The 17,500-nt window shown below is 42.4% G+C and overlaps 1 protein-coding gene across 1 annotated transcript in view; it reads left to right on the forward strand.

Moving 5' to 3' along the window:
* The window catches only part of LOC125234625 (dnaJ homolog subfamily C member 13), a 56,258-nt gene extending 39,093 nt beyond the window's left edge, over positions 1 to 17,165 (forward strand). Inside the window, exons 29-41 of the mRNA XM_048140950.1 lie at positions 278 to 457; positions 1,197 to 1,358; positions 3,593 to 3,802; positions 4,586 to 4,718; positions 4,802 to 4,957; positions 5,505 to 5,612; positions 5,843 to 5,955; positions 6,840 to 7,012; positions 9,262 to 9,490; positions 10,561 to 10,728; positions 11,371 to 11,517; positions 11,947 to 12,169; positions 14,896 to 17,165. Coding sequence (XP_047996907.1) covers positions 278 to 457; positions 1,197 to 1,358; positions 3,593 to 3,802; positions 4,586 to 4,718; positions 4,802 to 4,957; positions 5,505 to 5,612; positions 5,843 to 5,955; positions 6,840 to 7,012; positions 9,262 to 9,490; positions 10,561 to 10,728; positions 11,371 to 11,517; positions 11,947 to 12,169; positions 14,896 to 14,969 — 2,076 coding nt within the window. The 3' untranslated portion in view covers positions 14,970 to 17,165. The remainder of the gene's footprint in view (positions 1 to 277; positions 458 to 1,196; positions 1,359 to 3,592; positions 3,803 to 4,585; positions 4,719 to 4,801; positions 4,958 to 5,504; positions 5,613 to 5,842; positions 5,956 to 6,839; positions 7,013 to 9,261; positions 9,491 to 10,560; positions 10,729 to 11,370; positions 11,518 to 11,946; positions 12,170 to 14,895) is intronic.
* Positions 17,166 to 17,500: the final 335 nt, after the last annotated feature.

Here is a 17,500-nt window from a genome sequence, read left to right on the forward strand (position 1 = left end):
AGTCAAATTAACTGCTTTAAAATTGATAAAAGTAGGTGAATCTATTAATAAAGATGATTTACCACCTGTGGAACTACTGAAAACAGTGATAAACGCATTTTTTGAGTTGTAGTTTCCTCGCTATAGTGAGGGGAAAAGTTTTGTGTTACACTCGGGTGCAAATGTATTTTACTTCTCGTGTGTTATTCCACACTCGGCGTTAAAATACAATTTTGCCCCCTTGCATAACAAATAACTATTATTTTTGTGCTTTACTTAAACATTTTATCTTTCGCAGCACCTCGGGGACACAGCGTGCGCAGGAGCGGAAGCGGTAGCGGCGCTGGCAGCGGAACCGACCATACGCGAACAACTCGCTCTAGCCGGGGCCCTTCAAGCGTTGCTGCCTAACGTGCTGCAATACGACTACACGCTCAAAGAGTCTGGCGTGGAAACTGACGCGCAGGCCAACAAACAGGTACACACATACATACAGTCAACCAATTAAAATCCTAGGCCCCTCTAGAACCCTGTCGTATTCACACCGTGCTTTATTTGCTATAGAAGTCAGATTGACTTTTACTGTGGTAGGGTTCTACAGTGGCCTAGGATTCAGATTCGTTGGCTGTACATACACGCACGCTTGGAATACAAGCAAACGAGGCAGAGCACATGAAACTGTTTAAGTTTCAATGCCACTCTTGGCTTGGGGTTGAAAGAATCTTCGACATTCACCGAAGGAAAAAGGACGGTGGTGAAATTATTAACCCGTGATCACACATGGTTGCTGCCTGCATAGACTAGGAACAGACCAAGCTAAGTTGGCAACGAATTGGATAGCCTTGTCTGTGCAACGGTTCAGTACCTAAACGCCATAATTTTATAGAAGTTTCACGTTTAAAATAACAATGGGACTGTCAAAATCTCCGTCAACTCAGCTTCGTAACGCTCTATATATGTATATTGATACAATACAAATTATTTATTCGTCGAACATAGGTGTACATATATGATGGTTGCAGATATATATTCTACATTGATAATATATCGTCACTACTTTGAAAAAAACTTGTATCTTCGTCTGTCAATGAAAAGAAATTTGTAAGTATGTATGGAATGCATATAGACTTATTGCGTTTTAACTTTGAGGAACAGCGTGAGATACGAGATTTTTTCAAAGTAGTGACGATATCTGTTTGACTAATTTTTTTAAACAGGAGGTGGCGAACCAGCTAGCTCAACTATGCGTAGCAGCCCTAGCCGCTATGTACGGGCCTCACCCGGAGCCCGGGCCGCTAGACGACAAAATACGGGAGGCGCTTCAAGCCACGCTGACACCTTATCTGTGCTCGCGGTTAGCTGATGAAGACAGACATGAGGTTAGTTCACTATGTTCCTATCATCATCATCATTTCAGCCATTAATCGCCCATAGGCCTCCCTTCGTGTACGCCACTTATCCCGGTCCTGGGCTAATCTTATCCAGAAGTGCCCTGCAGTTTGTCGAATGTCGTCCACCCAACGAGCCAACGGATGCCAGGCGTTTCTTACATCCGATAGCGGCCACCATTCGGTCAACATTTTGGTCGACCTGCCATCACTGTGCCTGGCAACATGCCCCGCCCAATTCCATTTGAGTTTGGAAATGATGTCACCCACGTCCCGCACCTTGGTGCGGCGTCGGATCTCGATATTCGTCACTCGATCTTGAAGGTTAATGCCGAGCATGGTGCGCTCCGTCGCTCTCTGTGTATCTTATGCACAGCCTTTGTAGTGAGCCTTTATGTTGCTATAGATATATAGTCGTGACAGATTGTACTGCTATTATGAGTGTTATGTGTGGTACTAGAAGCATAAGTTTGGGGAATATGGAGCCCAGGCCGCTAGACGACAAAATACGGGAGGCGCTTCAAGCCACGCTGACACCTTATCTATGCTTGCGGTTAGCGGACGAAGACCGACATGAGGTAGGCTTATTAATAAAAATGTTTTTTAATAGCGTTGATTTGATTTTCTTGACATCTACTAATAGTCGTATGTCGCCTTCATGATTCCCATTGACATTTATAAGACCGGGTCGTACTTTGTTTTTATTAACGGCTTTTTGCGATATATCGTCACTACTTTAAAAAAACCGGCCAAGAGCGTGTCGGGCCACGCTCAGTGTAGGGTTCCGTAGTTTTCCGTATTTTTCTCAAAAACTACTAAAGCTATCAAGTTGAAAACAATTTTCCTAGAAAGTCTTTATAGAGTTCTACTTTTGTGATTTTTTTTCATATTTTTTTAAACATATGGTTCAAAAGTTAGAGGGGGGGGGGGGACGCACTTTTTTTCCTTTAGGAGCGATTATTTCCGAAAATATTAATATTATCAAAAACCGATCTTAGCAAACCCTTATTAATTTTTAAATACCTATCCAACAATATATCACACGTTGGGGTTGGAATGAAAAAAAAATCAGTCCCCACTTTACATGTAGGGGGGGTACCCTAGCAAAACATTTTTTTCTACTTTTTATTTTACCACTTTGTCGGCGTGATTGATATACATGTTGGTACCAAATTTCAGCTTTCTAGTGCTAACGGTCACTGAGATTATCCTCGGACGGACGGACGGACGGACGGACGGACAGACAGACATGGCGAAACTATAAGGGTTCTTAGTTGACTACGGAACCCTAAAAAAACTTGTATCTTCGTCTGTCAATGAAAAGAAAATTGTAGTAACTATGTATGGAATGCATATAGACTTACTGCGTTTTAACTTTGAGGAGAAGCATGAGATACGAAATTTTTTCAAAGTAGTGACGATATGTAGATCGACGTGCTGTTTTTAAGTCATTTTCGCTCACAAATTATGGTCGTTATAAGAAAGCTCTTTACCCAATCGCCCTAAATTCTAGAAGCAATGTGTCGCACTCAGTCTCACGTAAATCTGGCATCTTTGCGAGCGTCAATACCTCTGCTTTTTTTTACGTAAAAGATATAACCTACCTACCTGTCCTAACATATATGTGGTGGCGGATCTGTATTAGGTACAAGCCAATAATTGGCAGGAAGCTGCGCAGGATCGGGATAAGTGGCGTGCTCTCGTTTTGGAAGCCAAGATCCTCTTTGGATCGCAGAGTCATACTATTTAGTTAGTTATATCTTGTGGCGAATTCAGAATGAAATGAAAAAGTCATTTGTTCAGGGTTAAAAAAAATACAAAAAAAAGTCAAAGTCATAACCAAACCCAAAAACCATACCAACAAAAATAGTTCGTGATCAGCAGCGCAGGCTTCGTCAAGTGGACATAAAACAAATCAGCTACAGGCTTTGTCACCTACATACAAGGTTAACTGGAAGAAATCCCTCTATGGGATAAGTTCGCCTTTGTACTTCGCATATATGTTATTTTTAATGTGTTTTTGTACAATAAAGAGTTACTACTACTACTACTACATACAAACGAAGTAATCCGCAACAGGCTTTGTCAAACAAACACTATAAATAGAATGAAAAATATATCGCTATAAATGAATGAATGATATATATAGAATGAAATTGAAAGATAAGCAAACACAATCTCTAATGCGGAATGATAATCTGTATTTCTATTTTTTTTTGTTTCAGCTACTGAAAACTCTAACCTCCAACTGGCGGACACCCTTACTCGTTTGGGACAACAGTACAAGAGCCGAACTACGCGACATACTGCGAGCTAAAATGGAGCCAGATGGTCCGCTTATCCCACCATTTAAGTACTCTGCGCACGAGGGCTTGTTGGTTGTCGGTGGCGTGTATGTGGCCATATATAACGACCAGCCAGAGTACCCTATACCGGTAAGTTGTCATATTCATTACATTGTTAACTGACACCCCGCTAGTCTAGAATAATAGCACAAGAGCCGAGCTGCAGGCATATTCCGTGCCAAAATGGAGCCAGATGGTCCATTGTTACCTCCATTTAAGTACTCTGCTCATGAGAGCTTGGTCGTCGGTGAAGTGTATGTGATGTGGCCATATATGTATAACGACCAGTCGTTTACTATACCGGTGAGTCAATATTAAATACAAAAATTGTGCCTTTTCAGACTTTAGAGTCGCACAAGTTCGAAAGATTTTTGTGATATTGTTAGAATTTTATCAATTTTGTTATTTAGGCGGTATTGTACTATAGCAGCGGTTATCAAACTTATTTTCTCATGGAACCCTTTTGGAAAGTAAAATATCTGACGGAAACCCTAAATTAAATAAATAAAAAAAAATAGTTTATAGCAAGGTTTTATGGAAGAGAGTTAAAATCGCATATCAGTCAACCAAAATTCACACGGAGCCCCCAGAGAGCTTTTGCGGAGCCCTAGGGCTCCGCGGAGCACACTTTGAGTATGGCTGTACTATAGGTACCCGATGCTATGCAATATAACACCTGTGATGTGTTCACTTTGGCTTTGCGGTAAGCCTCCTAAATGTCCGGATCACCGCCTGGTGGGCGCTAAGATGCCGGTCAGCCCGCTAGGCGGGTTGTACTATACAAGATAATGATCGGTTTCTGGAGCAATGCGGCAGGTTTTGACTGGCAGAGTGTGTTAATCAGTAAATCGAAACACAATTATTTTTCTGCAGAACCCTCAACAATTCATCCTGGATCTCCTGAAGTTCATCCTGGAACAGACCAAAGAAGACATGACGCCGGAACGCGTAGAACATATCACGATGGCATTGTCTGCTCTCGCCAATGTCATCATCAAAAACCCAGGTACGATATTTTGGAGGTTTTCTACACACGTTACTCAAAGAACTTTCTGTTAAGAAAATACTGCAATCTATAATCCGTTTCAGGGTCCGAGATCCAGTGCATAGGCCAATTCGGTCTTATCTTCGGCATGCTGTCAGCGAGAGCTCACCCGGCACTACAGGACGCGGCACTTCGGAGCGTCCTCGCCGCCGCCGGTAGTCGCGAGTGTGTCGAAGATGTCGCTGCTAGTCAAGTACTAGGTCAGAGTTTTGAATGATTCACGGTTATTTTCATTAGACTTATATTGACCGGGATATAGACCTTGATTACCTTTTTGATTTTTGTCGAACTCCCGATATTTCTACGCAGTTGCAAGCATCATGATCACGGAAAACTGCAGCAGTATCCAGGGCAATGTAAGTCTAAAGTACTAGGTAGAATAGTCAGGATGCCTGTGGATCCACAAAAAAAAAAAATGGCTTTGAGTGTATAAAATCGACGGGTCAGTGTTATATCGGAGAGACTCAATCGGCGTAAATTTCGGCATCACCTCATGGTAATGTTGTTAAAAATTAGAGGCACAGTAGTTATTAAACACTATCGAAACGATAACCAGACAGGTACACATGTTTTAAACTTTCTCGATTTTTACACATATTTAAAATTGCAAACGGGATTTTATCGCGTATTACTTTGTTTCAAACACTTACCTTCGACGTTTCAAGGACGGCATTGTCCCCGTGGTCTCGGAGCAGACATCGTAAGCGGAGCAGAGTCGTTCGTCCATTAATAATAGTATGTCGGCAGGTCACCTGCTCGCCCTGCTGGGCGCGCGGCCGCCGCGGCCCGACGCCGTGGCCGCGCTGGCGGCGCTGCTCGCCAACACGGCGCTCGTGAAGGAGGCGCTAGCCAAAGGTACGCATACTATCCTTGATGGATAGACTCTTGTGTGCATGGTGGTGGTCAGTCTTCACTACAACTTTTTGTACATGTTCTTATCACTTCAAAATCTCTATTGTTATGTCGTACATAACGTACTAAACCGTCGTTGGTATGAAGCGAGGGGTTCCAACCTGTATTCTCGGCATTGAAACTAGCCATGCGACGCGTATTGCTGGCTTACACAGGTTTGTTCTATTTTACAGGAGCTGTGATATACCTGTTAGACTTGTTCGCGAACAGTAAGGTTCCCGAGATGAGAGAGTCCGCGGTCGAGTTGCTAGCCCGAATGATGGCGGACAAATTACATGGGCCTAAGGTAATTTAAAACAGTATGTATATGGTAATGTTCACACACAATGTTTATATTGTCATTTATTTGTTAAAAACCGGCCAAGAGCATGTCGGGCCACGCTCAGTGTAGGGTTCCGTAGTTTTCCGTATTTTTCTCAAAAACTACTAAACCTATCAAGTTGAAAACAATTTTCCTAGAAAGTCTTTATAAAGTTCTACTTTTGTGATTTTTTTTCATATTTTTTAAACATATGGTTCAAAAGTTAGAGGGGGGGGGGACACTTTTTTTTCCTTTAGGAGCGATTATTTCCAAAAATATTAATATTATCAAAAAACGATTTTAGTAAACCCTTATTCATTTTTAAATACCTATCCAACAATATATCACACGTTGGGGTTGGAATGAAAAAAAAAACAGTCCCCACTTTACATGTAGGGGGGTACCCTAACAAAACATTTTTTTTTCACTTTTTAGTTTACCACTTTGTCGGCGTGATTGATATACATATTGGTACCAAATTTCAGCTTTCTAGTGCTAACGGTCACTGAGATTATCCGCGGACGGACGGACGGACGGACGGACAGACAGACATGGCGAAACTATAAGGGTTCCTAGTTGACTACGGAACCCTAAAAATGAGCATTTATGGAGTTCGCTGAAATTCCATTTAATTTTTTTGAGCCCTTTGCCCGCTTGCATGTAACAAGTTTCCTGCAACGGATAAAAACTGTAACTGGCTTCATATAAAATTATCATCTGTCGGAACTGGTTACGAACTGGCGTTTCTACGTAAACGCGGCCGAAAGGCTTTTGAGTTGGTGTATGGTAAATTTGTTGTTAAACAATCATCAAAATAAATCGCTAATTTTGTAGGACAAATCTTTAATGTACATTACACTGTTCTACAGGTACGGCTAACAATGTCTCGCTACGTACCAGGCGTATTCTGCGAAGCCATGCGCGAGAGTGGACCCGCCAGTGCGACGCACATGTTCGACTCGCGGCATGAACACCCAGAGCTTGTATGGACGGATGAGGCGCGTGCGCGAGTCTGTAGCACACTAGCTGAGCGAGCTGACAAGTAAGTACGAGTTTCGTAGCACGTAGAAGATTGTTAAAATAGCGTAGCGCATCTGTATTGATTTCATACATAGCGCACTATTACGACCGCGTAGCACTTGTAGCACTGTGTGTGAAGCGATGCGCGAAAATGGACCAGCGAGTGCTACACATATGTGTGTGTTCGATTCACGGCATGAACATCCAGAGCTTGTGTGGACGGATGAGGCGCGTGCGTGAGTCTGTACTACACTAGCTGAGCGAGCTGACAAGTAAGTAAAAGTGTCGTAGCACAAGTAATAGATTGTTGCAGCGGCGTAGCGCATTTGCATAGTGCTACGCGGCAGAAGTGTAAGCAGATTTCGTAGCACACATAGCGCATCTATTACGACTGCGTAGCCCGTGCTACACATAGGTATATTGGTTTAAACTAACACGATTTGCACTCATAATGTGATTTATGTGATGTTCGAAACGTCGGGCCAAATATAAATGTGTTTCCGTGCTACACACATGTTCGATTCGAGACATGAACACCCCGAGCTTGTATGGACGGACGAGGCGCGCGCAAGGTTGTGTAGCACACTAGCTGAGCGGACTAATAAATAAGTACGAGTTTCGTAGTACACAGCACATCTGTTACAAATGCCCATACGCAACTGCAAAACATCATTCTCCTTCAAACTTAAATTCAAGCAATATCTTTTTAGCATTCTGAACGTGAAGTTAATCGATCGCATTAAAAATACAATACTACGCTCCAAAACTGGGATTACAGACGTAGCTAACACTGCCGCCAAGCTCAAATGGAATTGGGCAGGACACGTTTGCCGGATGCCGGATGACCTGTGGGCAAAAACAGCCACCCGTTGGTTGCCACAAATTACAAGGCCAAGGGGTAGACCACGTCAAAGATGGCGGGACGAACTCGAGGCCTTTGAGACACACTGGTGGGAGACTTCCGAGGATAGGGATACGTGGAAGAGTAAGAGGGAGGCCTTTGCCCAGCAGTGGGACAATGTGGGCTAATAATAATAATAAATCTTTTTAGCTAGCAAGTGCCGTGTCCTTCGCGTTCCGTACATCATATTTAGGATTCAAGTGCCCATACGCAACTGCAAAACATCATTCTCCTTCAAACTTAAATTCAAGCAATATCTTTTTAGCTTGCAACTGCCGTGTTCTTCGCGTTCCGTACATCATATTTAGGATTCAAGTAGCAATTAGCCGTAACTCTGTGCGTACCTACCTAATACCTACTTGAATTATTTTCTTTTCTTTCTTTGTGTCACAACGGCGTTACAAGGATAACTACGAGTATCTAGTTGTTTGAAATGTGATTACTTTTTTTCTACTTGTCTACTACGTAATATTTATATATTTCACTTTATATCATATTTAATACATTCACAGACCTGTTTATACATTATTGAAATAATTCCTATCCACTTCCTTATTTTTATCAAATCACTTTTTTGTTCCTTATATTGACACTGCCTTTAGTTTTCTGAGCTATCTTCTTAGTTCCTGGGCTTCACGGAAGACCAGCGCTGTAGCATTATATGCTGGAGCATATGCTGAGTGGAGTACTTTTGTGGCCTCTATCTGCAGCATCAGCACCTTTTGTTGCATGCTAATAATAAGCAATATAGTTTTAAGTATCTAGTTTTTAGTATTTTGACGACCGGTCTGGCGCAGTCGGTAGTGACCCTGCCTGCTAAGCCGCGGTCCTGGGTTCGAATCCCGGTAAGGGCATTTATTTGTGTGATGAGCACAGATATTTGTTCCTGAGTCATGGATATTTTCTATGTATATAAGTATGTATTTATCTATTTATGTATGTATATCGTCGCTTAGCACCCATAGTAAAAGCTTTGCTTAGTTTGGGGCTAAGTTGATCTGTTTAAGGTGTCCCCAATATTTATTTATTTATTTTATTTATTTATTTAGTTCATAAGATCTCTTTTTTCTTCTTTCAAATGTATGTGGTGCTGTATGATGGTTTCTGCAATAAACGTTTTTCTATTCTATTCTATTCTAAATGCGTAGCTCATCAACACAATGCTACGCCCTCCATGTATCTTAGCACACGTAGCAGTCGTGGCACAGTGTGTGAAGACATGCGCGAGAGTGGACCAGCCAGAGCTTCCCACATGTTTGACTCGAAGCATGAACATCTGAACATCCTGAAGATGTAGCACTGAGTGCTACTAGGTTATTTATAGTAAACAGTTTTTTATTCAATAAAATAACCATTACTCTCTTCCCCAGACATCAATGCAACCAGCTCCGCGACCCCAACTCCACGTTCGAAGACCGCGAGACCCTCGAACGAGCCACTGGCGAGGACACCTGGGCGCCGCCAGGCGAGGTGGTGGTCGGCGGCGTCTACCTCAAGCTGTACCTGCAGAGCCCGCACTGGAGTCTGCGCAGCCCTAAGCGATTCCTACAGGAACTGCTTACAGAGTGCGTCGCTGCTCTCGGCAAGGACGCTAGCGAGGTATGATCATCACCGCAACTCCTAGTAGAGACACCTGAGGGACCTTCCACTTTCGTAGCACTTTTTTTACTGTGCCTTAGCTCTAGTAGCGCAATGCACCCTGCCTTTTAGTGCGCTACAGATTTTGTAGCACTTATAGTACATAAAGCTACGAGCGTGGTGTTGGGCGGCGCCTACCTCACGCTGTATCTGCAGAGCCCGCACTGGAGTCTGCGCAGCCCTAAGAGATTCCTACAGGAACTGCATACAGAGTGCGTCGCTGCTCTCGGCAAGGACTCTAGCGAGGTATGTGACAAACGCCCTTTCACTTTCGTAGCACTTGTAGCTATTCTCTTAGCGCGGCGTAGCACTAGTAGCACAACGTGCCCGGCGTGTAGAAACTAAGGAGTGCTACGCACACTCACTTGTCTTTTCGTGCGCTACGGTTTTCGTAGCGCATCTAGTGCATCATAACGCTACGTGCGGTGTAATTGGCGGCATCACCTCAAGCTATTCTGTTCTGTTGAGTGTATTCTAGCTATATATGCCAAAAAGCTTCTGTCCTGCATTGATGTTCCTAAATCTGATTTGCCCAAAGATGATGGTGGTAGATAATGCCCCATGGCATTAAGTTCGCCTTTTGTACATTAAGTTTTCCTTTTGTGCAATAAATAAAAAAATATTGATTAATTATCTCGTAAACTGAAATAAATGTCATATACAAAGAAAAAATGACCAAGACCTCCAAGTGTCCAAAGCTTTCTTTGTATATGACATTTATTTCAGTTTATATGTAGTTAAAATAGTAGTGTGTCTACTAAAAATACAAATTAAATTATTTTCTATGAGGATAATTTAATTTGTTCTAAGAATTAATTATCTCGTGTTGTATTGGGTTGGGTGGGTATTGTATTGGGTTGGAAGGTCAGATGGCAGTAGCTTTCGTAAAAACTAGTGCCTACGCCAAATCTTGGGATTAGTTGTCAAAGCGGACCCCAGGCTCCCATGAGCCGTGGCAAATGCCGAGATAACGCAAGGAGGATGATGAATTATCTCGTAGTATTTTTATAAAAACCTTTGTTTTTTTTTAGGGCAGCAGAGGTGACACCTGTGCCAAAGCGTTAGCCGTGCTGGTGTCCACTCGTCCAGCGTTGGGCGAAGTGTGTGCGCAGCTGGGCGAACTGCCTCGACTGATGAGACTGCTACCCCAGTGTCCGCTACACGCCGTACCCATTGTCGCGGCGTTAGCTCGCACACAGGTATGAGAATTTCTCACAGGAATATCTATGAAAATCGGTACACTCTCGCTAAACTATCTTTCGCGATGTTAGCTTGAACGCTATGCCTATCGCCCAAGCTTGGGGCACACCTCGGACAATGACGATCAAATATATGAAAGAGACGCCTTCCTGTGCAATTCCCGTTAAGTTTGTACATTTGGATTACGTCTCCGATTTTGATAAAAATTGGTAGGCTGATAGAGTCCATGATGCTCAGCAAGATCCACTAGGTTTCCCAAAATGTCCTATGTAGTTTGTATGAAACCTTCCTTTTTTGTTACCAGATTTCTATACATTTTCGGTAACAAAAAAGGAAAGTTTCATACAATCAACCTACAATCCTACGCACACAATCTAAGCTCGTGTAGTGAACGCGCATCATGCTTGTATGGTACATGCGTTTTTGACAGGCGGTAACTCTAAGGTAACCTAGAGCGGGTGAGCGGCACTTTCAGCGAGGAGCGGGAGTGGCCATACTTGGGGTGACTGAAAGCACGGAAGTTGGTAATGGGCAGTAACCGCCTCTGCCTTTGAGGATTCAGGGTACAAATCTTTACGAGTTTTTTGCTACTGAATAGACTGTTTTCTTTATCGTAGCTATTTAAAACACTTTGTTTACAGTCGTGCGTAATGGCGATGAACCAAACCGAGGTGATGTCCGGCCTGAAGACCGCCGTGAAGTCATGTCGGGAGATCATCGGCAGCGCGTGCGAAGCGCTTGCTTCCATATTCAACAGCTCTGTGAACACAGACCGCCTCGTTTTACAGGTAACACTTTAGCGTTGCGTCATTTTCCGTTGGCCTGTAAAGTTACCAAGACTTCTTGGTTATTTTATAACACCTAACATGGATGGAATGATACAATATCTTTGTGTGTATCACATAAATCGATAAATTGGCGGCTCTTGATAGTTTCGGCTGAATACCGATACAAGTGTCACAAATTGAGTTTTCGTTCATACCATTTGTGCTAGTCTTCCTCAGCAATTACTATTCTGAAGACCTAACAGTAAGTCAGGGTATTCAGGGTTCCTTCCTGGTCCTTCAAGGATCCGGGTTTTAAATATTAGGTGACAATCTTTGTTCTGGACGGCAGCATAACTAAACATGGTCCGCATTGGATGGGTTGCGGTCCTAATCCGGACATGCGGTCCGTTGTTTGGTGTCATGGCGTAAATGATTTATTTTTATCCGCAGGCACTAGACACGGGTTTAATAGACGAACTGCTATCCCTCCTCGAGACGCGACTAGACGGACAGGCGGCCGCGCAGCTCGTCAACGCGCTCAAGGCCATGGCGCGCTCGCCCGCGCACGGCGAGCGCGTGCGCGCCGTGCTCGCCAAGAGCAGAGTGTGGGAACAGTACGCGCAGCAGCGACACGATCTGTTCATCACTGCGCCCTCCCAGCACGCGTTACAAGGTGAGTCACTGTCATAGCTACGTAGCCAGTACTTTCTACTTTCGTAGCACTTGTAGCACTTCTTCTAGCGCAACGTAGCACTAGTAGCACACTCTCAAGGCCATTGGCCACACTTTTACTAATTCAAAAGCCTCCGCCACACGGGCGCGTTTCGAGAGCGTTGCGTCAGCTTAGCGGCACGCGAGCTGAACGCGCGCTGTTTCTGCGCGTTGGCAGAGCGCTCCGCCGGCGTCGCGCCGGCGCATCGCGAGCGGTCCGCCCTCGGAACGCTTGTGCAGTCACACATAACACAGCGCGCGTTGCGATCGGACGGATTTGCGGCATCATGAATTCGAACGTAGAAAGATAAATGCGAAAGTAACTCTGTCTGTCTGTCTGTCTGTCTGTCTGTCTGTCTGTCTCTCTGTCTGTCTGTCTGTTACACTTTCCCGCTTAAACCACGCTACCGATTTTGATGAAATTTGGAACAGACAATCTTTAGACCCTGAGACAGAACATAGGCTAATTTTTATTTCGAAAAAAAGGGATGAAGGGGTTGAAAAAGAGAGATAGGGATAGCGATAGGGATAGCGATAGCGATAGTGATAGCGATAGCGATAGCGGCACCTCTGGGTCGTCTTCCATCTGAAACTTATGACAGACTGTCTTAGAATAGTGTCTCTAGCACTTGAACAAGGGCATATCCTCTACTCACGAGTAACTCCATAAAATTCGGCTCTACATAAAATTCGGCTCTACATAAATTCGGCTCTACATAAATTCGGCTCTACATAAATTCGGCTCTACATATAATTCGGCTCTACATATAATTCGACTCTACATATAATTCGACTCTACATATAATTCGACTCTACATATAATTCGACTCTACATATAATTCGACTCTACATATAATTCGACTGCGATTGCGATTGCGATAGCGATTGCGATAGCGATAGCATCGCAATCGCTATCGCTGTCGCTGTCGCTGTCGCTGTCGCTATCGCTATCGCTATCCCTATCGCTATCCCTATCGCTCAGATCATGAGCGGATTGCGCGCGCATCGCGCGCTTCCCGCCAGCGTCCGGTGGGCGACACGCCGGCCGCCTGCCGGCGTCACGCCGGCCGCCTGCGGGCGTCACGCCGGCGTGTCGCTCCGCTGACGCGACGCCGACGCTCTCGAAACGCGCCCGTGTGGCGGAGGCTTTATAGTGCGGCGTAGCATTAGTAGCACAACGCGGCCGGTTACTTTCTTAGTGCGTTACGGTTGCCGTAGCGATCGTAGCACAGAGTAGTACGCACAACATCAGCATGATTTTTTCATCACTGCGCCCTCACAACATACGCTAGAAGGTGAGCTACTGTAGCAGACACCTGTAGGCCCTCCTACTTTCGTAGCGCTGCCTTTAGCGCGGCGTAGCACTAGTAGCTCGCGTCAGTATTTTCTACTTTCGTAGCACTTGTAGCACTTCTTCTAGCGCGGCGTAGCACCAGTAGCACAACGCGGTCGGTTTTCTTCTTAGTGCGTTACGGTTTCCGTAGTACATTGTGCCGACGGAAAGTTTCCAATATTCTGAAATGTTCACATAGGAAAACTTCGGAAACTTTCCATATTTTGTACGGACAATTGTATGCATGGAAACTTTCCATTTCATAAATTTAAATTCTCTTTATTTTTCGTTAAAGCTTCGTGAATTTTTCAAGAAATTTAAGATTTTTTTTAGAAAGTTTCCGCAACTTACACATCGCTATTCCGTAGCGATCGTAGCACAGAGAGTAGTACCAGAGGCGGCTCACTCTAGTACATTACGACGGCCGCGAGCTCGCGGCCAATACAGTTTGACAACCTTCACTTTGCGCAATAGAACTCAATGTCGCATGCAGTTCGTTGACAGGTTATTGCGAGTGAGCCTTCTGTACTTGTACTTTTATATATTCTGTGGTAGTACGCACAACATCAGCATGATTTTTTCATCACTGCGCCCTTACAACATACGCTACAGCGAGTACCTACTCAACCCACAAGCCGTGAGTACAGTCGAGATCATAAATATGTGTACATTTCTTCACCTTAACTCTATGCAATAAGGTGAAAAATGTACACATATTTATGAACTCGACTGTACAAAACGCTGAATGAAATGAGACGGTGTCTTGCTTAAAGAATTAAGACATAGCATCGTCAATTCACCAGATATACAGACTTAAATTGGTAAATATAAACATACATTTTACAAGTAATATCCTTAACCATAGTTTCAAGATCATAACCTCCTAAGGCGCAAGGTCCTACCTGTAGTACTTAAAATAAAATAAAGTCTATACCCTGCAATTATTCTTTTTTTTATTTGTAAGGCTGGGCCTCAGGAGGGTAAGATGGTCTGAGAAGCCATAATAGGCTAGTTTCCTATACTTAAAATAAAATATTTTATGCAGTGCACGAAATAAAGCACCACATAATTAGAAGAAAAATATGGACAATAGTTATGTATAAACATAATTTCTATTTAATAAGCCAAAAAGAAAGATATAAAGTAAATGAATTGACCGTGACGTCACTCCTCAGTATTTCATAGTAATTCCATAATAGCAAATCGTTTTGACAGTTCTTAAAAAGATGCTGATTTGACTACTAGGAAACTAGCCTATTACAATCGATGAAAGCGATAGAGAAGCAAACATTTCGATGTCCACAGTTTGCCCCCTGTTATGAATTAGTGTTTTACAGTTTGACATTTGTTTACAGCGGCGCCTACCTCAGCGGGCTATCTAACTGCTCCGCCCTCCAGCATCACCGCTCAACCGCCGCCCATCGATTGACGACTGCCCGTCTGAACTACCACAGTTTGACACGGTTAGCGATTAACTTTACTACAGAATAACTATTTAAATAATACTATAGAACAGAACAGAACTTCATGCTAAAAAGTATTACAGTAGTTCATGGTCGAATGCATTAGGTGCATTTAATCTTTCGATTATTTAGGGTTGTTAAAAATCATTTCATAATGCGGTATCGTTAAAGGTACGTCAAGTTGTACCAACCCTAAAAAATGCTACGTAGCAATGAGTCGAACGTACCACTGACTTTACTGTTATTGATCGAAGTAGTGTATAACTTGTTAAAATACTGAACGGGCTGCCTAAGAGCTTCCGTGAAGTATCATTACACTACAGATCCGTCATAGACTGACACCAGACATATGACAGAATTTACTGGTGATATAAGTACCACGATTTGAGCAGCGCTATTGAGTATCTTACACCATTGTATAGTATAACAGCCCAAGTTCAACATTAAAACACTTTTTAAGAATGTTCTTAAATTATACGAGTGCTATATTAAACATTTAAAATCGGGTAACTCGTGTAAAATTGTCGAAGGTCGCTCGACATGTCTGCGTCGGGATACCATCGGCATCGCGCGTGCTCATTGAAAATGCTCCTCGTTACGGAGCGAAACATGTCAAGCAATCGACAATTTTACATGAGTTACCCGATATTACATGTTTAATATGTCAGTGTCTCATGGTATAGTTTTATTTTGCGTTTACTACGTTTGCGTTACCGTATTAAATTACTTCGGGAAATCATATGTGACGACTTTGAGTTGGATTGATTGCTCCGTCTAGTAGTTGCCTGGACTCACGGTTAGCGACTTTATCCTCATAAGGCTCACCGTAGTTAGATTTCCCATTTTGAATTTGAACCTTGTTATAAGTAAATTGGTAAGATTTTCGTTTGTTTCAAAAAGCAATGTAACAAGGGAAATTCTTTTTTTATTTGGTTCATGAAAGATTCAAATTCGTTTGCAACAACTGTGTACATTGTGCCTTGCGAGGTTATAGAGGTTTTTAAGGCTATATTTTTATTCGGACTTGACCAGTACGACTTTAGGTATGGACGCGCGCACGGGAACGCAACACATGCTAACAGGCCTAGAGCGCAATCATATAGGTATTTAAGTGCTATAGTGTTTTCCTTGAGTTGCTACGGTAATACTGGTTTTGTGTGGCCGGCAATGAAGTTCTGAAATGAGGAATGAATTTTAAATCTTATAAAGTGTCAAAATGCCAGTTGTAAGTCTCATGGTAAGTGATAGTCAAATAATGATATCGGGTTATCGAAATACAGCATTCCAAATTATGTAGATGCAATACATGACAATGTTTAATTAACCTAACTGATTGAACAAAAAGAAGAAGTGTGTATGTGTTTACATTCATATTAATGTTTTGTAATCGCTATCGGATATTATGGGAATAATGGGACTGATATTAAAAGATTTTTAGGCCATTTGAAAAAAAAATAGCTAATTGCTTGTCATTTTGACAATTCATATTTGAGTGTCGATATATCTAAAGCTGACTTTTTAGATAAATAAACACTAAAAATCGCATAACATGCTGAATCACGATACTTTTGTCATTATCATTATGGTGCTTCCACACTGGGCTGTTATGTTTTATAACACACAGGGACAGCGCGATGGCGTGTGGGAGCACCATTAAATTGATTAAAGCTATAAGACAAGTTTTAAAATAATTTATCAACGCAGTTAACCTCGTAAGGCCCACCATAGCTAGTTCCCATTTTGAATTTGAACTTTATTCTATAAATAAATTGGTAAGATTTTTGTTTGTTTCAAAAATCAATGTAACAATGGAAATTCTACTTTATTCAGTTCATAAAAGGTTCACATTAGATTGCATCAACATGTACATTGTAATGTACATTGGGCCTTACGAGGTTAAGATAGTTGTTAAACATAGCTCTAAATTATTAAATTCATAAAAATAGATGAAAAGTTCAAAATGCTCTTTTGACTTTAGAGCCAGAACAATTCAAGAAAAAGGATGTATTCCCAGTGTATAATGTTATAAGGTACAATGAGCCAAATCTCGACTGGGGTGCAATCGTAACTAGTCCATTTTTCCCATTATTACACTATGATGTTGAGTTCTACATGTATCCACTGAACACTCTTACCATATACACCGTGTTTCACTTAACACTAAAAACCTGAAAACCGTTTGTTCAGAATCGAGAGTAGAATCGATTGAGCTATATCTTGATGGGGGTAATATTTTTATTTAAATTAGTATGATTAGTTATTTTTTATGTGCCTATTCTATTGTATTCGTAATACAACATTGTGTATATCGCATTCCTAGAGGTTGTTTACCTTTTTCAGTATTTAGGGGTATTAATACTGGCTGGTTACTTGGGCGATTATTTTTTCCGCTATGAGTTTGACGTTGTTTGTCAGTTTAATCTTAATGTTTATCTTAAGTCATAACAAATTGAACTCGTACCTAATTACAATCTTGTCATTCTGATTATTGGGTTTA

Source organism: Leguminivora glycinivorella, chromosome 16, assembly GCF_023078275.1.
Source record: "Leguminivora glycinivorella isolate SPB_JAAS2020 chromosome 16, LegGlyc_1.1, whole genome shotgun sequence".
Classification (NCBI taxonomy): Eukaryota; Metazoa; Arthropoda; class Insecta; order Lepidoptera; family Tortricidae; genus Leguminivora; species Leguminivora glycinivorella.